This window comes from Cetorhinus maximus, chromosome 9 (assembly GCF_964194155.1).
Source record: "Cetorhinus maximus chromosome 9, sCetMax3.hap1.1, whole genome shotgun sequence".
NCBI classification, from domain to species: domain Eukaryota; kingdom Metazoa; phylum Chordata; class Chondrichthyes; order Lamniformes; family Cetorhinidae; genus Cetorhinus; species Cetorhinus maximus.
Window position 1 is genome coordinate 29,118,955 of NC_135887.1, and position 24,248 is coordinate 29,143,202.

The following is a 24,248-nucleotide window of genomic DNA, read 5'->3' on the forward strand; positions in this document are numbered from 1 at the left end:
TGAGGACACTCCATAGATCTTCACATAGCCTCTGAGAATGTCTGACTCCTGTCTGGCTGAGGGCAGCTCGCTTGCGCTCCATGATCAGGGTCATGTCATTAGAGACGCAGCCATGAAACTTTAAATGCACCTGATCCTTTGTCAGCCTTCAGCACCTGACCCCTTCAGGAGCACAGCATCACCGGTCACAAATGCTGAAGAGATGGGGGCCAACCCCACATTAAAGGTGCTGAGAGCACACAGAGAGAATGACGGAACTCTGTGATGCCTGCCCACGACATTCTGGCAGCAATTGAGGTGCAGGCATCAGTAATGTGTCCAGTGAGTAGGAGGCTGGACCATCACTTTCGTCTGAAGGCTGCACAAAGCACAGGGAAGAGGCCCTGAACTGAGACACTTCCCTTTTACCTTGTGCAGAAAGGTTTCACATCTGAGTGACACACACACACTGCTCATTATAACAAGGAGCCACCGGCAGAAAGACATTCTTGGGAGTTTATTGACAATAGTGAACAGTATGTATAAGTGATTAACACCCGTGCCCAGGCTGTGCAACTACATCTTCTTAACTTTCCTAACCCTGCCGCTACGTCTTGGTGCTCCCCGGACATCCACAGCGGAGGTGGAGACAGCCTGCTGACTGTGACGCCCTGTCTGTGATGACCGGAGTCACCTGGATGGATCGCCCCAGGGAGTATACCTACTGATCAGCCTCCTTATGGGTGGTCAAGGAGAAGGGGTAGCTGCCCTGCACCCCTCTCGCGTACACTGAGGGCCAACTATGGTGTCAGCAATGGAGTTGAGCCTGGCAGCAGTGCAGGAACGATGTCCTGGACCAATGTCTCCAAGGCGGCCACCATCCTACCAGTGTTGACCTCGGTGCATTGACATGTTGGCACTATCACCTCAGCCTGAAGGTAGACGGACTCCTCCATGGTGCCTTGCAATCTGAGGAGTGCAGCAGACATTCTTTCCTGATGTTCCCGAGCTTGCCTCTGCAGCTCCAGCAACTGTGACATGACGGAGGCCAGAGGCTCATCATTTAACTCAGACTCAGCAAATGTCTGGCCTCCAGCAGTCTTCTGAGTGCTGGATAATTGGGAAGTCCTTGCTGCGGATCAGACAGTGCAATGTGCTCACCAGATTGTGAACCCGAGGCTACTGTAAAGCTAGGTCCCACCGTCTCTGCGCTGGTGGAGGGTGTGGGTGAGCGCTGTGACGGGACTTTGAGGTGGGTGCCTCCAGATTCCTCTTCAGAGGTTTCTTCGGGCTTGGAAGTCCTGCGTTGTGGACTCCAGTTGTTTGTCAGATGTGCCTGCAGAAATAAGGAAAGCTAATTAGTGCATGGTAGTGGCCTGTGAAACAGGACACATCAGACACAGCATGGTTGTCTGATGGATGTTGCACTGCTGGATCCTCACTTGATAGAGCAGCACCAACCTCACCGTCAGCACAGGACTGGTCCTGATCCTCACCAGCCAGCTGGATGGCTCTGTTTTCAAAGTCCGTAAGGACCTTGATTTCTGGCATTCCCCCACCAGTCTGTGACCACCTCCTTGTTGTGTGCCAGCTTGTCTTGCACGAATAGAGATGGAGAGTGTGTAAGCAGGACACCTGCCAGGCCAGATGATAAGCATACCCACCATGTGTGGGTGGTGAGTGGTCCCATGGACGGCATAAGGATAATGAAGGTGTGGCGGAGAGGGTGAATGGTGATGTCCCTTGAACTGGCAGTGAGTGAGGGCCCTGTGGGTGTGTGATGAGTTTGAGTGTGTGAGTTGAGGGTGATGAGAAGAGTGACTTACGCTGGTGGAACGAAGGAGAACATTCACCCTCTTGCAGCACTGGGTGGCTGTCCTCTTTTGCAGGGCATTGGCAATGACCACTGCTGCCCCTGCCATCCCCAACCATCAACATCCTGATAGCCACCATTGACCAGAAATTTAACTGGACCAGCCACATAAATATAGTGGCAACAAGAGCACATCAGAGGCTGAGTGATCTGTGGCAAGTAATTTAACTTCTGACTCCGCAAAGTCTGTCCAAAATCTTACAAGGCACGAGTCAGGAGTGTGATGGAATACTCTCAACTGGCTTGGATGAGTGCAGCTCCCACAACACTCAAGAAGCTCAACAGCTAGCACCCCATCCACCACTTTCAACATTCATTCCCTCCACCACTGGCACACAGTACACACTACTGCCACTATCTATAAGATGCACTGCAGCAACTCGCCAAGGCTCCTATTACCACATCTCCCAAACACTCCAGCTCTACCACCCAGCAGGACAAAGGTAGCAGGTGCAGCACCTGCAAGTTACACACCATCCTAACTTGGAAATATATTGCAGTTCTTTCTTCCATCATCACTGGGTCAAAATCCTCAAAATTCCTACTTAACAGCACTGCGCACACACACTGCAATGCTTGAAGTAGGCAATTCTCCTTCACCCTCTCAAGGGGTAAAGATGAGCAATAAATGCTGGCCTTGCCAGTAATGCCCATGAATGGATATATATCCTCAGTGTTAGTTTAAACTTCTTCCCTTGCTATTTACTTGAATGCTTTGAGAGTTTTTACTCTATTTACCTGTATACTTATTCCTCATTTCACAGAATCTCAATTTTAATGCACAGAAGGAGGCCATTTGGCCCATTGTCTCCACCGGCTCTGCAAATGAGCATTATTACCTAGTGCCATTGTCTTTTCCCCATACCCTGGCACATTGTTTCTATTCAAATAATCATCTAATGAATGCCTGGATTGAACCTGCCTCCACCACACTTTTAGGTAGTGTATTCCAGGCCTGAACCACTCATTGGTGTGAAAAGGATTTTCTCACGTCACATTTGCTTCTTTTGCAAATCACTTTAAATCTGTGGCCTCTCATTCTTGATCCTTTTATGAGTGGGAACAGCTTCTCCCTATCTACTCTATCCAGCCCCCTCATGATTTTGAACATCTCTATCAAATCTCCTCTTAGCCGCCTTCTCTCCAATCTATCCTCGTAGCTGAAGTTTCTCATTCCTGGAACCATTCTTGTAAACCTTTTCTGCACTCTCTCCAATGTGTTAACATCCTTCCTATAATGTGGCGCCCCGAACTGCACACAATATTCCAGCTGAGGTCCAACAAGTGTCTTATATAAATTCAGCATAACCTCCCTGCTCTTGTACTCTATGCCCCTATTAATAAAGCCCAGGATACTATATGCTTTATTAACTGCTCTCTCCACCTGTCCTGCCACCTTCAATGATCTAAGCACATATACAGACCCAAGTCGTTCTGCTCCTGCACCCCCTTTGAAATTTCACCCCTTATTTTATATTGTCTAGGTTCTTCCTACCAAAATGCATCACCTCTCACTTCTCCACATTGAACTTCCTCTGCCACATATCTGCCCACTCCACCAACTTGTCTATGTCCTCTTGAAGTTCCACACTGTCCTGCTCATAGTTCACAACACTCCCAAGCTTTGTATCCAGAAATTTTGAAATTGTCCCCTGCACACCAAGATCTAGATCATTAATATATATCAGGAAAAGCAAGGGTCCCAATATCGACCCCTGGGGAACTCCGCTACAAACCTTCCTCCAGCCCAGAAAATATCCACTGACTATTACTCTCTGCTTCCTATTTTTCAGCCAATTTTATATCCACATTATTACTGTCCCTTTTATTCCATGAGCAATAACTTTTCTCACAAGTCTGTTGTGTAGCACTGTATCAAATGCCTTTTGAAAGTCTATGTACACCACATCAACAGCATTACCCTCATCAACCTTTTCTGTTACCTCTTCAAAAAACTCCAGCAAGTTAGTTAAACATGATTTCCCCTTTAGAAATCCATGCTGGCTCTTCCTAATCAACCCATATTTTTCCATTTGACTACTAATTCTATCCCGAATAATTGTTTCTAGAATCTTGCCCACCGCTGAAGTTGAACTAACTGGTCTGTAATTGCTGGCCTTATCCTTACAACCTCTTTTTGAACAAGGGAGTAATGTTTGCAATTCTCCAGTCCTCTGGCACCACCCCCAAGTCTAGGGAAGACAGATTATGGCCAGTGCCCCTGCAATTTCTACTCTCACTTTCTTCAATATCCTTGGATACATCTCATCCAGTCCCAGTGCCTTGTCAACTTTAAGTACCAACAGTCTATTCAACACTTCCTCCCTGTCAATTTTGAACCCTCCTAGTGACAGAGTTTCCTCATCTGTCACCATGGCCTGGGTAGCATCTACCTCCTTGGTAAAGATGGATGCAAAGTATTCATTTAATACCTCAGCCATGGCCCCTTCATCCATGTGTAAATTTCCTTTTAGATCCCTTATCAGTCCTACTCCTTTTACCATCCTTTTACTATTTACATGTCTATAGAAGACTTTGGGATTCCTCTTTATGTTGGCTGCCAATCTTTTCTCATAATCCCTCTTCCCTTCTCTAATATGCTTTTTCACCTCTCCTCTGAACCTTCTGTATTCCTTAGTTCTTAATTGCATTTTCTACCTGACACCCGTCATAAGCTTACTTTTTCTTCTTTATCTTAATTTTAATCTCCTTTTTCATCTAGGAAGCTCTGGATTTGCTTGCTCTATCTCTCCCTTTTGATGGAATATACCTCGACTATGCCTGAACCAATTCTCTTTTGAAGGTAGCCCATTGTTCAGCTACAGTTTTTCCTGCCAGTCTTTCATTCCAGTCTATCTGGCCCAGCTCTGTTCTTGCCCATCGAAGTTGGCTCTCATCCTCTGGATTGTTTTTCATCCTTTTCTATCATCATCCTAAAACGTACTATACAATGATCAGTATCTCCTAAATGCTCCCTCGCAGACTTGATCGACTTGTTCTACTTCAAAGAACCAAGTCCAACAGTACGTCTTTTCTTGTTGAATTGGACACATACTGCTGTAGAAAATTTTCCTGAACACAATCTAGGAACTTTTTCCGCTCTCCGCCCTTTACACTACCAGTCCCAGTCTACATTTGGATGATTAAAGTCACCCTTTATAATTAATCTATAATGCCTGCACCTCTGTAATTTTCCTACAGATTTGTTCTTCTACGTCCTTCTCACTATTTGGCAGTCTATAGACTACATCAAGCAATGTAATTGCACCCTTTTTGTTCCTTAGCTCTAGCCAAATTGATTCTAGCCTTGAATCCTCAGACATCCTCTTTCTCCAGAGCTGCAGTGCTCTCCTTAACCAATACCACCACCCCGCCTCCTTTTCTTCCTATCCCTTCTGACCACCTTGTATCCAGGAATATTTAACACCCAGTTCTGCCCTTCCTTGAGCCAGGTCTCTCTTATCACTACATCATATTTCCACATGGCAACCTGCGCCTGTAAGTCCCCAATCTTATCTCCTATACTCCATGCATTCACATACATGCAAGATTTTGTTACTTTCTCCCTCACCCTGACTTCACCTATTAACTTACTACTCTCTATACTAGTGCTATCTGTCCCTCCCAGTATTTTGTGCACCCTGGTATTCCTCTCTAATATTCTCTCCTGGTTCCCACACCCCTGCCAAGTTAGTTTAAAGCCCTCCCAACAGCACTAGCAAAACACCCCACAAGGAACTCAGTCCCAGCTCTGTTCGGGTGCAACCCATCTGGCTTGTACAGGTGCTACTATCTCCTCCAGAGCCAGTCCCAGTGTCCCAGGAATCTAAAGCCCTCCCTCCTGCACCATCTTTCCAGCCATGCATCCATCTGACTTATCTTCCTACTTCTGTACTCACTATCACGTGGTAGTGGGAGTAATCCAGAGATTACTACATTTGAGGTCCTACTTGCTCTGAAACCCGGAGCTCAAGTTGCTGCAGTTGAATATACTTAACTACTGCAGAGGGCTGTAGAGGCTGGGTCAAGAATTCCACAGATTGACTACCCTCTGAGAAGAAAATTCCTCCACATCTCTGTCTTACATGGGCGCCCCCTTACTCTGAGATTATGCCCTCTGGTCCTGGACTCTCCCACAAGAGGAAACAACCTCTCAGCATCTACCCTGTCAAGCCCTAAGAACCTTATATGTTTCAATAAAGTCATCTCTCATTCTTCCAAACTCCAGTGAGTTCAGGCTCAACCGACTCAACCTCTCCTCATAAGAAAATCCCTCCACCCTCAGGATCAACCTAGTGAACCTTCTCTGGACTGCCTCTGATGCCAGTATATATCTTTCCTTAGATAAGGGGAGCCAAACTGTTCACAGTATGCTAGGTGTGGTCTAACTAGAGCATTGTATAGTTTTAACAAGACTTCCCTACTTTTATACTACATTCCATTTGCCTTCCCCATTACTTGTTGAACTTGTATGCTATCTTTTTGGGATTCATGCATGAGGGCCCCTCTGTGCTGCAGCTTTTTAGTCTTTCTCTATTTAAATAATATTCAGCTCCTCTATTCTTCCCGCCAAAGTGCATAACCTCACATTTTCCCACATTATATTCCATCTGCCAAGTTTTTGTCCACTCACTTAACCTGTCTATATCCCTCTGTAGACTCCTTGTGTTTTCCTCATCACTTACCTTCCCACCTATTTTTGTGTCATCCGCAAATTTGGCAAAAGTACATTCACTTCCCTCATCCAAGTAATTTATATTGTAAACAATTGTGGCCCCAGCACTGATCCCTGTGGCACTGCACTAGTTACAGGTTGCCATCCTGAAAATGCCCCCCTTATCCCAACTCTCTGTCTTCTATTAGTCAGCCAGTCCTCTATCCATGCTTATTACCCCCAAAACTATGGGCTCTTATCTTATTAAATAGCCTTATGTGTGGTACCTTATCAAACGCCTTTTGGAAATCCGAATATATTACATTTATCTATCCTACTTGTTACCTCCTCAAAGAATTCTAATAAATTTGTCAGGCGTGATTCCCCCTTCATGAAGCCATGCTGACTCTGCTTGATTATATTATGCATTTCTAAATGCTCTGCTATTACATCCTTTATAATAGACTCTTAACATTTTCCCAATGACAGATGTTAAGCTAACTGACCTATAGTTACCTGTTTTTTGTCTCCTTTTTTGAATAAGGGTGTTACATTGGCAGTTTTTCAATCCTCTGGGACTTTTCCAGAATCTAAGGATTCTTGAAGATTACTACCAGTGCATCCACCATCTCTGCAGCTACTTCCTTTAATATCCTAGGATGCAACCCGTCAGGTCCAGGTGACTTATTGGCCTTTAGCCCCATTAGTTTCGCTAATACTTTTTCTCTAATGATAGTTATTGCATTTATTTCCTCCCCCCATTTTGCCTCTTCATTATTTGGTATTTTTGGAATGCTATTCATGTCTTCTAGGAGACTGATACAAAGTATTTATTCAACTCCTCTGCCATTTCCTGGTTCCCCATTATTATTTCCTCAGCCTCATTCTCTAAGAGGCCTATATTGACTGTGGCCTCTCTCTTCCTTATATATTTAAAGAAGCTCTTATTGTCCATTTTTATATTCCTTGCTAGTTTACCCTCAAAGTTTATTTTCTCTCTCTCCACTATTATTTTTGGTCATCTTTGTGCTGCCCTGTCATGTCCTAACTCTACTTCCCTTACGTTAACTTTATTCTACTTCAGGTTATTTATATTACTTTATTACATTGGCCCTAAATTTCCCTTATTCCTGGTGTTTCTCAGTTAAATCCAAGTATAGCAACTTATTTAAAAATATTACACTTTTCTAATTTACTCACCAGGTCCTACTTACCAAGGCCGCCGCTCTTCTTCCGAAGGAAAGGTAGAAAAAGAAAGGAGCACCTCCTCCCTCTTCACCAAACTCCCTCAGTCACCAAACTCAAACTGAAGCACTCAACTGCAGCCAAAAAACAGCATTGCAGTGCAGATTTCTCAGTAGCTTTTATGAATAACATCTCATTTTTGTGACATTTCCTGATAGGTAATTATATCTAGAGGCTGGGTAAAAGTACAAATATCAAGAACGCAATTTGATATTTTTGTAGCACTAGACTTATCTTTTCTTCTTTGTGACAATTTATTGATAATTATTCACTATATTCAATACCATAAATACACAGGTTTTTGCTGTACATCAATAAATCTGCAATAACTAACAGTCCTCAGCAAAAAGAAAATTATCTTCTGTCATTACATCAGAAAATTCTGGGCCTATAATGAGACTCATTTAACTTTGAAAGCAAACAAGTTATTAAAACATCACTTCATGTAAAGAGAACTAATGTCCCAAGTTTTATTTTGACTTCTTTCTGAACATTAAATGCAATTTAAAATAATTAAGTCATAGCAGGAATTCACTACGCTTTAACCTGTTCAGAAAAAATGAACATTTTTAGATATCAGATGTGTTTTCTTTATTATTTGTGGATGGGGATAGGGTTACTCTCACAAAAATACCAATTCTGATCAAAGTAGCCATCTTTTTCTCTGTGCTAAAAGGAATGAACTCTTTAAACCATGTGTTATTTGTATTAAGGGTTTTCCTCATTCTCTTTAGAAAGGCAAGACTGACCAGAGCCTGTCTTTAGAACCTTGCCTACTGCAATAAGTAACGGAGGGTAATTCCACTACGTGGCAATCGCCATTGTATTTGCATCCTGGATGTTTCACAGCTTCCAGTGCCTTTCAAGCCGCCATTCCAACACTTATAAAGTCTTGTCCTGTAACGTGGTATTCGTTGTTGGACAGAGTCGACGGGGAAAACAGGAAGCTTTTCGGAGGATGAAAATTGAAACCTCAGGAATTGGCGCAATTACACTGGCCTGTGTCTCGACGTAATATCAGGAGTGGAGCCCAACCTCAGCGTAAAAAGGTCCTGAGAAAGAGCCACAGCATGGCAAGTCATCAGAGCATCAATGCGTAAATGGTCAAATTAAGGTAACTTTAAGCATAGGAGCCTTAGACGGCTTAACCATATAAGTTGCTGCTGCGAGCTGTGATGGTTTGGAAAAGTGAATCTACACATCAGGAATCTGTAATAACATCTGGGTCATTGTTATGGTGTGGTAACAATGCGCAAACAGACTCCTTTATACTCATTCCAAATTGGCTATTTCCTTTGAGCAGGTCATTCCTGCAGTGCCTGCACTTCAGATGACTAGAGAACCCCATCATTCTGATCCGTGGGCAGCAGCACCAGCACTGAAAATTACTGCAATTTCAACTGATAACATTAAATGAATGGCATTTACACTGAACTTTTTTTTTTGGTATTATCCTGAATGAAAACCATTTTTCTTCTCACGACACACAGGGTGAGTGTTAATATTCAAATTTCTGCAATGCAGAACAAACTGCAGTTTCAGTAGGAAAATGGGTAGCCTCTGATTGTCAAATACAGAAAGTTAACAACATCAATTCTTATAAAAGATTAAAATTCAGAAATTATTGTACTATGCTTGTATTAAACTGTAGTAAATAAATGTTTCTCTACATCCAAAGGGTTAAAAAGTGTTCTGTTTTGTTTATGTGGGTTGGGATTTTCTTTTCTGCTTCCACTCTAGTCTTCAATGATCAACCATTTGCCTGGAAAGAAAATGCAGACACAAACCAGCAGAGGGCACTGCTGGCCAAGTGACTGATCACTGTATGAGACAGTTCACCCAGCCACCATCTTCAGCATCAGTTCAGTCATGTGAGTCCTCTCTTCTTATTCAAAATCCATTCAAGCCAAGCTGAATAACTTAATAGTGCTGTAAGTTTTTTTTTCCAGCAATCCCTCCTTTCACCATCAATCAGGGCTCCTTCACTCCACTCTCTAGTATGCAAGCGATGCTGAGAGGGCCTTCTCCCAGACTTTTTCTACTTCCTTCATATCCAAAAGCAGTTCTTCAGAATTATTGGGAGTTTATGTCCAGTTGTATTTGGAGCTTAGGGATAATGCTATATAACCACTTATCAATAATCTCCACACCAGAGGATTAAACTGATTAGTTAGATGCGGAAACTTTCTTCTTTCCCATCGATGTGCTTGAGGCGCAGATACACGTCTGTTCCGATGCCTTGCATGGACTGAATGGACAGGGACCCTCCCAGGTACTTGGCGTAAGCGCAGGAGGTGGGCAAGCCAAAGCCAAACCTGGACAAGCAACAGAAAGAACAGCTTTATTACTGCAGCCTGTTCAGAGAATTTATCAGGTGCAAAAGGGGACAATACACCTGTAGAGCATTAAACAAACAATTCCATTAACTGCCTGACGTGCCCCTGTCTATTAGTTTACAGGGTTTCTCCATTGTTCATTCTGAATATATCAGAATAGAAGTTCAGGTTATTCCACAATCACACTTTGCCAGTAATTTCATTTACTCATGTGCCCATGTACACATATTGATTCATTTGCTGACTAAAATGTTAATCAATCATTCGCTAACTGATATCAACTTGTTTTAAGTTAGTGGCTAATGTGGAAACTTCAGGGTTAATTGCAACTAAATTGATGGAAAATGCAGCAAAGTGATTATCTCAGCATTAATGGAACCGGTCTGATTAGTATCCAAAAACAGGTTTCACAGCACAGAAACAGGCCATTCGATGCAACAGGTCAATGTCTGTGTTTACGCTCCACATGAGCTTCCTCCGACCTCTCTTCATCTCACCCCATCCTTCTATTCCTTTCCCCCTCATGTACTTAATTAGTTTTCCTTTAAATGCAGCCAAATCATTCATCTCAACTACATTCCACATTCTAACCACTTTCTGGATAAAGAAGTTCATCATGAATTCCCTATTGGAATAATCAGTGACCATCTTATATTTATGGCTCCTTGTCTGGTCTCCCTTACAAGTAGAAACTTCTCTTTGTCCATCTTTATAACCTTAAAGACCTCAATCAGATCAGCCCCTTCATTATCCCTTTTCTAGAAAGGAGTAAAAAAGAGTTGCAGCTTGTCCAGCCTTTCCTGCTAGATATAATCTCTTATTTAGTGCTTTTCACAACCGCAAGACACAGCCAATGAAGTACTTTTGAAGTTTATTCACCATTGTAATGTAGAAAACGCAGCAGCCAATTTGTGCTCAGAGAGCTCTCACATACAGCAATGATCAGATAATCTGTTTTTACTGATGCTGGTTTGAAATATTGGCTACGACATTGGGGAAAACTCTCCTGCTCTTCTTCAAATAATTCCATGAGGTTTTTAGCATCCACCTCAGAGGCAGACTGTGCCTCGGTTTAACGTCTCATCTAAATAACTGCACTTCTGACAATACTGCACTCCCTGTACTGTACAGGAACAAAGTAAAAACATTGAAAAATACGTTTACATATTACACACTGCTCTTACAACACCGTTCATCACATCCACTGTCACTGCACATTGGCCTTACACAATGTTCTCCCTTGCTGCACTGTACACACTGGCATCACCACACGATTTGCTGCCTTTATTGAATTTGCAGCTATGGGGTCATTGCTGGGGCCACTTGGCTGTGCCAACAGTGTTGCTGTGGCAACCCACAGCTCCGGCAGAGAGGTGCGCCTCGAAGGCAATTAGGGATGGGCAACAAACGCTGGTCTTGCCAGCGACACTTACAGCCCATGAAAGAATAAGAGAGGCCGAGAGCCAGAAAGGGCTAGGGATAGGTGAGTTTTCTCCAATGTTCTTAAGGGAGAATTCCCTCTAGGACTGATTACCTTTGATTGGGACCTTCCTTAGTAGAGTACCAGGTCGAGCAAGTGTCCTCCTGGGTCAAGTTCCTGGGATAGCCAAGGAACATCCCAACTCCCCTTCCCATTCTTAGACACTTCCAAAGTCTTACCTAGATGGGGGTGGGGGGGAGGGGTTGCCCATAACCCAAATTCCAATTGGGGTGTAAGTTGCATGGGGAAGAATCCCAGAGGATCAAGGATCTTCTCCCATCCTCCCAAAACTGCCCAATTCCCGGCCCCCACCCGAACATGGGAAAAATCAATAGCACTGTGCATCCTGCTATCTCCACCCCTGGACTTCCCACCTCACCTGTACAGATTACTTACAGAATTAATAGTGTCTGGATTCTCACTTTCCAAATTACTTAATTCAAATGATTGAAGAATTCAATGCCTTTATGCAAGAAGTATTTTTGAATGATTGGGGTAGAATAGTTCTAGTTTGGGCTGTGCGAATTTAAGGTGAAGGAATTAAGATGATTCGTCGTTGACAGATGTTTTTACTATTCCCTCAGCATCCTTCTAAAACAAAAGCTGATTTTAAAAAATATGGCTTTGGTGACAAGGCAGAATGGAAGATTCTGGGTCAGCATTTTCCGTCACTCTGACAGAGCCACTCACGGTTTGATCAGACTCTCAATCTTAAAATTGCTTCTCCAGTTTTCAGCCTTTCCCATATCTCTGGGGGCAATAACTGATACTGGGACATGGCGGCAGGGAGGGGAGTCACCCCTCCCTGTACACACTTCAGCTGGCCTTTGTACAGGTGCGAAGTTTGACAGTGAGTTGTTGGGGAACAGCAACAAAGCTGAACCCTGCACTCGCCCAGTGGTCCTCAGTCAATGGCAAGGTCGACAGTAGTGGTCACGAGATCTCAATCGGGCACAGGAATTCTGGCTGATTTCTCCACCTTCCCCAGCCTGGGGAGATGGGGTAAATGGTCAGTGGCTAGTTGAATCAACAAAAAACAAGGGGATCAAAATTTGAGTGCATCTGGCTCAATGTCGCAACACATTTTATAATTAGACATTGCTGATATAGGAGCTCAGTGGGTAGGGGAGGGTGGGGGAGTGGTTGCTGTGCAGCAAGACCAGGTGCCTGGATTTCTGAAGAGAAAGTCCTAGCGGGAATTCTGTTGACCTGCTTTCCTTAGAAGCAGGAGGGGGGAGGGGGGGTTGGTCAAGAGGTCTCAAAAGCACAAATTAAATTTACCTAACCGAAGTGAAGACAGACAGAGAAGGTGTAACCAGTTTTTGGCAACAGGTCTGATTAAGTTGGCTCAGTTGGGAATCAGGTGACCAATAAGCCTCTGAAAACAGGACAATAGACCCACTGTTGCAGCAAAGCAAAAATGGACATCATCCAATTGGCCAACTGCTGGTCAACAATTTCCTAAAAATTAATATAAGAATCACTTTAACTAGCTGAGTCTCTAATCTTTCAAAAAAGTATTCAAAACTGGCTTGTTTCAGTCCTTGAGGTTTGCTTCGTTTTTTAGATTCAGTTCATCCAAGTCTCACAGGAATTAAAATCAGTTCTCATTACAGACTGTCATCCAAACGCTGCTGCTATTAATAGCCCTCTGCACCGTCCCTTTTAAAAGTTATTGCTCTTATGCAAACTGGGCCAAAGCCAGGCTGTCAACTGAAGTCCGCCTGTGAGGGGTGGGCATGCCAGGTAATGTGCGATTTCTACATGGGAACCAGTCATGGGCTCACTGGCAACAGGATGACAACCACCACTGATCAGGGTCCCCTTTTAACTCGTCAAGAACACTCCGTATGCAAAAAGGATTTCCCACAAGTTACTTTATATGGAATATCTCCCATGGTGTTGGCCATGGGGAGTGAAAGCAATGTGTAGTCATCAAGGTAATGTCATCAAAATGAAAGGGAGTTTGAGGCTAGGGGAGCAATCAGTTAGGGTGTGCGGATACATTTTAGTCCCTATTTTAAAGCCACACGATCTATCCTTTTATTTATATAATACTTTGACTTCACTTATGCTGGCAAGCTGAAAGGTAGAGTTAGTCGGGGTGTAGCAATCTCTCTAGGCAGAGGAGCTGGTAAACAGTCTCCATGGGTGGGATAATGTGAGATTTACATAGGCTGGTTTCAGTATAAACGTGTCTGTCTGAATTTGCTGTGGCTACAACTGTTTCAATATATTAATAGATATCAGATACTTAAAGATGTGATACTTACAGACCATAAATGCTTCAGAGTATCATTTGGTAGCAACAGGTTAAAGTGGACAGATGAGATCCTAAACTGTGCAAACACTCAAATGATTCACCAACATCATAATCTTGGTAAAACGAACCCCAGAGATTTTTCTATCGCATGTTAATCTTTGGTCAGGTGTATAGCACGAGTTAGGAGAGACATTTATTCCATTAAAAGGCCAATGATGGGTGAGCATGGATAGCAGATTGATTCAATTGAATCACATCACTGAAATCCAGTGCTACATGACCACGTGACCGAGGCGGGGGCGGGGGCGGGACCGCGTGACCCCGGCGGAGCCCCGTGACCCCGGCGGAGGCGGGGCCGCGTGACCTGAACCGTACATACATTTTGAACTCATGGAGGTTAGCTTTATTCCATTTTCAGCCCAGGATGTGATGGTTTGCAACTCTCTATAGCATTCTCCCGAAGCAAATCAAATGATTTGAACTTCTGGGGAAACGTATTTCAATGTGATTTAGGGTAAAGAATCCAAAGTGAATTACCTTGATCCACAAAGGATAGTGTGAACATGAACAAGCTCCCATGGAGAAGCCAATGGTAGAGTGGGAGTGAGAGAAATTATAGAGCTCATATAAGATATAGCGTGTATATCTATAAGACAGTGGGAGAGATACAATCAGGGCCTAAAAGACCAATAGACTTGTAAGCAGGGATTCTCCTCATCGTTCAGAGCAGATTTGGTGGTGGACAAATTGACAAGAATCACCAGGGAAATCCAACCCGGTGAAGCTGACCTAATGGCTAACCAGATTGCAGCAGCAGGGAGAGGGTTCGTTTTACCAAGATTATTGAAATTAGAGCCAAAAAGGATCAGAAATGAAGTTGAGGAGTTTATCATCGATTGACACAAATTCAAAGAAATCCTTTACTCGGCAGCTGACTGAAACGAAAACACTGCAGCTAAACATTAGACTCTGCCCATCCTGGTTCCATGTACCTTAACAGCCAAAGAGAGTGTAATGATATAGATCAGCAATGCTCTAAGTGACTAGCAGAACAGGTTAGAGGGGCTGAATGGCCTCTTTCTGTTTCTATATTCCCATGTCTGGTAGTGAGGCTACCCTGTACTTATTATAAGCCACTTCTGTACAGTGCAAACTCTCTGCCAGTGTGTAACTTAACCTGGATTTCTTTACTTACTGATTGAATCACAGATAGGGCCTCCAAAGCTGGCTGTGATTACCCACGCAGAATGCTGGCAGGTTCTCCTGACCCAGGATCCCATTATCATCCCTCTCATTTCTTACCCGTGCATCGGTCCCGACTGTGGGCCACTGTTGACCGTGTGGCCATAAAAGGCGTTCATCTTGGTATCCTGAGAGCTTTCCTCGGCTGTGGTGAAGTGATAGTCTGTCACTTTGGCGATGATATCGTGGGGAATCCCGCCACCGCGGTCCGAGATCCTACAGTAAAAATGACAGAACACGACCTGCATTACAATCTCCTGCCTCAGTATTCGGGTCTAACCCCCTCTGTCCATCAGCACCCGGCAAACCATCCCTGAGCAAATGTCAATTCTGTGAACATTTCATTTGAGCTTGTTTCCACAACGAGAGCTATCCTGAGGGGGAAAGGTTTGGCAGGGCTGTGGATGGCTTTTAATCATCAAAATCAATGTGAAAAGATAAGTTTCTTTTATCAATAAATTTAGGCATGATTGATTAAAAGTTCAGCATGATTATCAAGCACTTGTACAACCAGTTTCGGTGGTTCAGATCCAAATGATCATTTAAGTTAAGAATAAAAGCTAAGGGTCTGAAAAATCTATCCTTTTTGATGGAAAAGTAATGAATTCTGGTAAAGGGGTGTGGAATTTGAGACATATTCAGATAATCTAGTAGTTTACCCATCCTAAAATACACACTAAAGTCTGACAGAATTGGGGAACAGCAGCAGTGGTGCATGTAAGACAATCCACAAAAAAAAAGACACATTAAACCCAGTTAATTCCCACCCAAATCAACCTTACTCCAATTATCAGTAAAGGGTTAGTAATGGTGGCACCAATTCACTGATAAGCTGCTTCCCAATGCTCAACTCGGGTTCCACCAGAATCACTTAGTTTTGGACACCAGAGCAGAATGTTTTTGAGGACAGTGCCTGCCCTCAACAACAAGGCAGCATTTGACCAAAAAAATGACAAGAGGTCCAAGTACAACTGAAGTCACTGGGGGTCAAAGAGAAACCCCAATAAGTGCTACCAGTTACCAATTGAATTAAGATGTAAAACAATTAAAGTTTAAGAACAGTCCAATGCCATATCTCATTGGCACAATGATGTACTCTAACGACCGTTAGCCTTTGAATCCTAATACTGGAAAGACCCTCATCTAATGATCAATACACTATTTTGCTCTGCTGCCATTTTTCTGCATAAAACACAAAAAATGATATTGATTGTAAAACCTACCCCAATTCAGCCCTTGTTCAGGACATAATTTGATTTTAAATTAACAAAACCTTTGATAAAACCCTCCAGTGAAGACACAGGAAGATGACGGTGGGTGTTGGAGGCCAGCCAGCACAAGCCCAAGATATTACTGCCAAAGCTCCTCAGGGAAGTGTACTTGGCTTAGCCATCTTCAGCTGCTTCATCAATGACCTTCCCCCGCAGGAGTGGAGCTGTTCAGTGAGAGCTCTGCAGTGTTCAGCACCATTCACAAATCAGCTCACACCAGAAAGACTCAAGCAATGCAGGCTTGAGCTGACAGATGCCAGGCAACATGCACACCATGTAAGTGCCAGGTAATGATCAAGAATAAGAGAATGCCCAGTCATCTACTCTTACCGCTCAACATGTCATGTCTGCCACACCTTGAAGGGCTCATGACTGACCAGAGGTTCTAATTGAACCAGCCTGATCAACACCTCAGCTCCAAGCACAGGCTGGATGCTCTGCAATGAGTAGCTCACCTCCTGACCAGCACCCCCCTCTCTTCTCCCCCCCGCCGAAGTCTATTCACCATCTACAAGGAGTGCAACTTGTCACTCATCTGGATGGGTACAGCCACAAGAACACCCAAAAAAACCAACACTACCTGATTGTGTTCCTACCACTGACCTCAATATCCACCCCACTCCACTACCAGTGCACTGTGGCTGCAGTACATACCACCTACAGGGTGTACTACATCACTTTCCCAAAGTTATTTCAATAGCTTCTCTCCTTCTTCAACCTGTACTACCAAGAAAGACCATCAGCTCCAAGTTTTCCTCCAAGTCATCTACAATCCCCACTAAGACATATTCCTTCATCATTGCTGGATCCATATCCTAGAATTCCCGACCTAACACCCTCACTGCAAAGCCCACATTAGTTCAAGAAGGCCCCCCATCATCACTTCAGGGCAACTAGGAATGGGTACTAAATGCTGCTTTATTGACAAGGCAGAACAAATACTTCTGTACTGCAGCCCTTACCACAAGGTTCAATATGGATATTCCCATAAAGTTCCTGATAACAACAGCTTGCATTTATATGATGCTGTCAAGGGAAACATGCTAGAATCCATTATTAATGTGGTAATAGGAGGACATTAAAAAAAATCATAAGACAATCAGGAAGAGTCAATGTGGTTTTGTGAAAGGGAAATTGTGTTGTGAAGCATATACATATGTTGTACTGTACAGCAGCTGCAGGAATCCAATGTGCTTTTCTATTACTATACATTAACTTGAAAATCACAAACAATCTGCTCAAGTCTTACTGTTTGCCTTTTGACTCTCTAACAGTGCACTTTGTACCTCTTCTCCTGCTAAATATCTATGATCTTGTAAATGGGCCCCTTTTAATGCCTGCCTACTATCAGGAAAGGCAATGTACCTATGATCTGACAGATCAGCTGTCACTGCCCACATTATTAACTGCAGGCTTTACCACTTACTGCAGCTCACTGCCTTATTGCTTGCCAAATGTAAGATGCAAACCTGCTGAGACAGCACCCTGACCAGGAAAAAAACATTGTGACAGCTCATTTGATCTTCTCTGTCAATCTGACTCAGTGGTTGCCATAATGATCCACACGCAGTGACTGTGTTCACCCCGTCACCATATTTAGTAAGGGATGTGTTCTCTTAGTGAAAGCCATTTTCAATGTAAATTTATTCTCATTTGTCAAATACCAGGTTTCCAAATCAAGTCAAGCATGTTCACCTCTCAGACCCGGTTCCACATACAGAAGAAAACCTCAAGAGAAGAAAGACCCTTTGCGTGGATTAATAGGATTTACAAAAAAACAAAAAGATTTGTTTTCAAATAATTATACCCCCCCCCCAACAACCTTTTTTTCTGAAGGCAGTGGGCTATTCTGGGGCTGGGTTAGACAGACTGTCTCTCTCGTACCTCACTCGACTACCCATTCTTCATGTGTGGCCTCAGCGCTGAGGGGTATTTGGCTGGGCGACAGGAGGGAAATATTGAAGCATAGCTCAATCCTACTATTTCCTGACCTCCACACAAGCAACTTTCATGGGTGGATTGCAGGGTAACAATCAGGAATGGAAGCCTCGGTTGACTACTCCCCTCCTTAGTCCGGGTCCATCATAACAGCTCCACAATCAACCTTTCCTGAGATTAGGTAATTCACCACAATCTAGAGAATTTCCTGATTTCTACAGTTAGTTTCAGGATGGCCAGTGATTGGACAATTCCTTTGAAGAGTTTCCTTTGCAGTGAGCTCAAGCTGCCTGAAATCCTGATTCCCCGATGGTCCCATCCATTTTTATAGAAAGCCTTTCATGACTTTTCTTTTTTAAAAAAAAAAGACAATTTTACAGCTAATTTTATATCTATAAAAATCAAGCACATAATCCAAGATGACACTCCAGTGCAATACGGAGGCAGTGCTGCAATGTCGGAGGTATGGTCTTTCCTATGAGATGTTAAACTAAAAGATCCAATGGTACTATTCAAATGAGAGCATGGGAGTTCTTTTCAGTGTCCTGGCCAATATTTATCCCTCAACCAACAGGTTAATGGGCTAATTGTCTTATTGCTGTTTGTGGGATTTTACTATGCACAAATTGGCTGCCACATTCTCTGCATTACCATAGTGAGTACACATTACTGCATTGATGGGGAAGAACATTGGGATGTCTCGATGTTGCGAAAGGCGCTGAATAACAGTTTGTCAGTTTGCAGTTGATTATAGCCAGCCCATCTCGACAGCATGTCACTGTAATGTCACATGTTACCAAACTATTCTGCACTTTGATGTTTCCTGCTATAAGCAACAAACAGCACACGATGGATTGCTTACAGCTGACAATTTCACTGCATCATACATAAGCTGGCCTTGTGCACTGTCCTGTTTGGGCACTGTCTGCAGATAAAGTCACATTTTATTTTGGTCCCCATTAGGAAAGCAGGAAGTGTCTGCTCATCCTGTGCTACTTGAGAGATTTCAGGTTTCTGGGTGGCTTGCCCAGCCAAACCAGTCAGTTTAGTAAAATGGTTTGATCCTTTTCCCAGAACCCTGCTTCCAGTCCTCGGTCTTTTTAATTTTGATTCGTGGCAGACTGCCAGACAGTCCATCTGACGTTCATTTAGTTCAGTGCTTTTTACAGTTATGGCAAAATTTACTGACTGAAGAGCAAATTAGATGGAGTAAACATTCAGTCAACAGGAATAAACACAACAGGTGAAGGGGAAAAGATAGCTTGACATTCTTCTTGCTTTTAAAATCTTTTCATCCATTGTTACTTTCTCCTGTTTGAATCTTTATTGCTGCATTATTATTGCAACCTGTTCCCATGACAAACCTGGGTAACGTCACAGTAAGAGCTGAGATAGGCCAGCCCCTTCCATCCTCTGTAGCTATCCCTGCCCAAAGCCAGTGTGCAATCATGGAAGCTAACCTGGAGTTTTCCTCTGTCATTTTCAGGTCGCATGTTAGGGGGAAACAGCGGTGTAGTGGTAAGGTCACTGGACTAGTAATCCAGAGGCCCAAGCTAATGCTCTGGGGACACGAGTTCAAATCCCACTATGGCAGCTAGCATACAAATTAATAAACCTGGAATAAAAAGCTAGTAATGGTGACCATGACAACCATCACCAATTGTAGTAAAAACCCATCTGGTTCACTAATCTGCCATCCTTACCTGGTCTGGCCTACATGTGACTCCAGCCCTCTGAAAGGGTCTAGCAAGCCAAGTTCAAGGGCAATTACAAACAGACAACAAACGCTGAACTTTTCAGTGACATCCACATCTCAAGAAACAAAAAAAAGACAGCAATATTAGCTGACTATCCACCAGTTTAACTTTCTATTTCCAAATCTTTAATTCCATGGTCAAGGAGTAGGTGAGTTGAAAAGCTACGCTAGAGTGAATAACGACACAGTGCTTTCAAACACCAATAGTCGTGACACACATTCAAACTGAAGCAGCAATCCTTCTGCAATCACATACCATGCTAGCGTTTCACTGTGCAAAGCTGACTCATGCACACTAACTAATCCACTGATTTCACTAACTCGGGCATGGCACAGTCGACAGCATGTCACCGCCACTAACACTGAAACCTTCAATATGACACTTGTTGCTTATTGTTCCCTTAGAAACCAAAAGTAATGGATACAAAGAGAGTGCAAAAAAGTTAATGGCCATTATTGCAAGGTAACTGGAATACAAAAAGGCTGAATGTTCTATAGTTATATAAAGCTCCAGTCAGGTCCAAACTAGAGTACTGCTCTGAGTTCTAAGTGCCCCTCCTGAGGAAGGATATACTACTCTTGGAAGGGGTGCAGTCATCAGAATGATATCAGAGTTAAAATGGTTAAATAATGAGGGCAAGTCACATAGATTAGGACTGAACTCCCTTTGGTATAGAGGATTAAGAGTGATGTATTTTAGGTGTTTAAAACGCAAGGAGTTGATAGGATAGATAAAGATAAACAATTTCTTCTGGTGGGAAGTCCAGAACAAAGGAGCAGAACCTTAAAATTAGAGCCAGCCATTCCTCACACCAAAGGAAGTGGAAATCCAACGATGGTAAATTGTGAAATTTCATGCAATAAATCTGGTAATTCATAGGCTGTTACCCCAAAAAAGGCAACATGCAAGTTGTTGGGCTCCACGTAAACTCCACGGAGTTCACTAATGTCCTACAGTCTCTCATATCTATAGACCTACACTCAAGGACCTTGAAAGTGGCCTGGCAAGCAACCCAGCTACAAGCACAATCAACATCCCCACCTGTGCCTTCTCAGGCCCAAAACTGTCCAAATCGCAAAAATAAAACAGAATAAGAAATTAAAGGCAGATTTGTAAATTCAAAACTGTTACACAGAATTACACGGAGTTAGGGGTAATATATTAGCTTGGATAGAGGGTTGGCTAACCAACAGAAAGCAGACAGTCAGGATAAATGGGTCTTTTTCTGGATGGCAAGCTATAACTAGTGGGGTGCCACAGGGCCTTGGGCCCCAACTATTTACAACCTATATTAATGACTTGGATTCAGGGATAGAAGGTACTATAGCTAAATTTGCAGATGACACCAAAATAGGTGGGAAAGTAAGTTGAAATAAAGAAATAAGATATTTACAAATGGATGTGGACAGGTTAGGTGAATGGGCCAAAATTTGGCAGATGGAGTTTAACGTGGATAAGTGTGAGGTTATCCATTTTGGTCGGAAGAATAAAATGGCGACTTATTATTTAAATGGAAAGAAACTTCAGAATGTTTCAGTGCAGAGGGATCTGGGTGTCCTCGTGCATGAATCGCTGAAAACTAGTATGCAGGTACAGCAGGTAATAAGGAAGGCAAATGGAATTTTGGCATTTATTGCTAAAGGAATAGAGTATAAAAATAGGAAAGTGTTGTTGCAACTGTACAAGGCATTGGTGAGACCGCACCTGGAGTGCTGTGCACAGTTTTGGTCCCCTTACTTGAGGAAGGATGTAGTTGCACTGGAGGCGGTTCAGAGGAGGTTCAGTAGATTGATTCCAGAGATGCGGGGCTTGTCTTATGAGGAGAGATTGAGTTTAGGCCTATACTCGGTAGAGTTTAGAAGGATGAGAGGAGATCTAATTGAGGTATATAAGATGCTAAAGGGGATAGACAAAATAGACGTGGAGTGGGTGTTTCCCCTTCTGGGGCACTCTAGAACGAGAGGCCATAGTTTTAGGCTAAGGGGTGGTAGATTTAAATCAGAGATGAGGAGGAATTACTTTTCTCAAAGGGTCGTGAATCTGTGGAATTCACTACCTCAAAATGCACTGGATGCCGGGACACTGAATAAATTTAAAGGAGGAGATAGACAGATTTTTAATTAGTAACGGGTTGAAAGGTTATTGGGACAGGGCGGGAAATTGGAGTTGAGACCGAAATGAGATCAGCCATGATCGTATTGAATGGCGGGGCAGGCTCGAGGGGCTGAATTGCCTACTCCTGCTCCTAGTTCTTATGTTTTTATTAGAATTTTAAAATCAAGTCAATGCTTGATTGGGAACAAACGTGGGCCTGCAACCGCGGGGGTGGGGGGGTGAATGGGACTTTGTGCGAGCAAGGTCACATGCAGCAGAGTTTACGGAGCGTAGGCTGTGGGAGACCAGCCCTGGTGCACTGGAATAGTCATGTCTAGAAGTAACAAAGGCACGAATGAGAGTTTCAGTAGCAGCTGAGCTGAGACAGGGGCAAATTTGGGCAATGTTACAGAGGTGGAAATAGACGGTCTTAGTGATGGTACAGATGTGAGGTCAGAAGCTCATCTTGGGGTCAACTATGACACAAAGGCTGCAGACAGACTGGTTTAGTCTCAGATAGTTGCCAGGAAGAGAGATGGAGTAGTTGGAATGGAGTTCAGAGAGGGGTTTGAAGGCAACAACTTCAGTCTTTCCAATATTTAACTGGAGGAAATATCTGCTCTTCCAGTATCGAATGTCAGACAAGCAGTTGGATAATTTAGCATGAGTGGCATCAGTCATCGAGAGAGGTGATGGTGAGGTAGAGCTCAGTGTCATCAGTGTACATGTGAAAACTAACGATGTGATTTTGGAATAAGTGCCTACCTGTTCTGACATCACTCCACACTTCAGTATGAGATCAGTTAGAATGGTGAAAGTGGCATCACTTGCTGGCTGTATTCTGACAGCAATGTTTGAAATATTATGGCAAGACAAGACTGTAACATACTCCACGAACATCTGTGATCTCAATTTTGCTTACTCATACATCAGGTTTCAGAAGCAACGGACATGAAAAGTGATCTGTACTGACTCAAGGCTTTTTGGGAAATGAAGGCAGCAGGTCACAAATAAACAGTCTGCTGAAGAAACAGCAAATTTACTTTTGTATCATGACTTTCATCCAGGACACCTGAAAACATTTGGCAGGCAATGAAGCACTTTTGGATTGAAGGTCACTGTTGTAATTGAGGAAATTGCAGCAGCATAATTCCACACAGTAAACACCCAGGAATAGAAATAAGATACATCAGGTGATTTTTTTTTTTATTGACATTGGCAGAGGAATAAAGGTTGTTCAGCCCAGAGAGAACACCCTATTCTTTGAGTGATGCTACTTGATTACGCGTGTGGAATAGTCACAGCAAGCACACATATCATGAGATTTACAGCACTGAAACAGGCCATTTGGTGCAATCAGTCCATGCTCCACTCAAGCCTCCTCCCAACTTTCCTCATCTAAATCTACCGTCATAAGCCTCTATTACCTTCTCCCTCGTATGTTTGTCTAGTTTCCCCTTAAATATAATAATACGATTCACTTTAACCACTTCATGTGGTAGTGAGTTCCACATTCTCATCACTCTCTGGGTGAAGAGATTTCTTCTGAATTCCTGATTGGATTTCTTGGTGACTATCTTATATTGACAGCCTCTAGTCAAGCTCTTCCCCACAAGAGGAAACATTCTCTCTGTGTCAGCTCAATCAAAACCTTTCATAATTTTAAAGAGCTCTATTAGGTCACCCCTCGACCTTCTTTTCTCAAGAGACCCAGCCTGTCAAATACCACTGGAACACCACCAATTGCAGCTTCCCCTCCAAGCTACACACCATCCTGACTTGGAACTATATTCACTGTCAACATCCTGGAAACCCCCTTCCTAACAGCACTATGGGTGTTCCTACACCAGATGGATGGCAACAGTTCAAGCAGGCAGCTCACCACCACCTTCTCAAAGGCAGTTAGGGATGGGCAACTAATGCTGGCCTAGCCAGTGACACCCACATTCTGTGAAATATTTTTTTTTAAACCCTTTCTTGAAACGTACACCCATGTATTTCTGGTATCATCCAAGTAAATCCTCTCTGCACCCTCTCCAGTGCCTCTATATCCTTTTTATAATATGGTGATCAGAACACAGTACCCTCAGTGTTGTCTAGCCAAGGTTCGATACAG

At 43.2% G+C, this 24,248-nt stretch overlaps 1 protein-coding gene across 2 annotated transcripts in view; it reads right to left on the reverse strand.

The window, feature by feature from the left end:
• Positions 1 to 7,981: 7,981 nt before the first annotated feature.
• The window catches only part of bckdk (branched chain ketoacid dehydrogenase kinase), an 82,673-nt gene continuing 66,406 nt past the window's right edge, over positions 7,982 to 24,248 (reverse strand). Inside the window, exons 10-11 of one of the 2 annotated variants that reach the window (XM_078548400.1) lie at positions 15,133 to 15,288; positions 7,982 to 10,066 (exon numbers count right to left, since the gene is read on the reverse strand). In XM_078548400.1, the coding sequence (XP_078404526.1) occupies positions 9,922 to 10,066; positions 15,133 to 15,288 (301 nt within the window). In that variant the 3' untranslated portion in view covers positions 7,982 to 9,921. The remainder of the gene's footprint in view (positions 10,067 to 15,132; positions 15,289 to 24,248) is intronic. The other variant, XM_078548401.1, reaches the window with a different exon arrangement.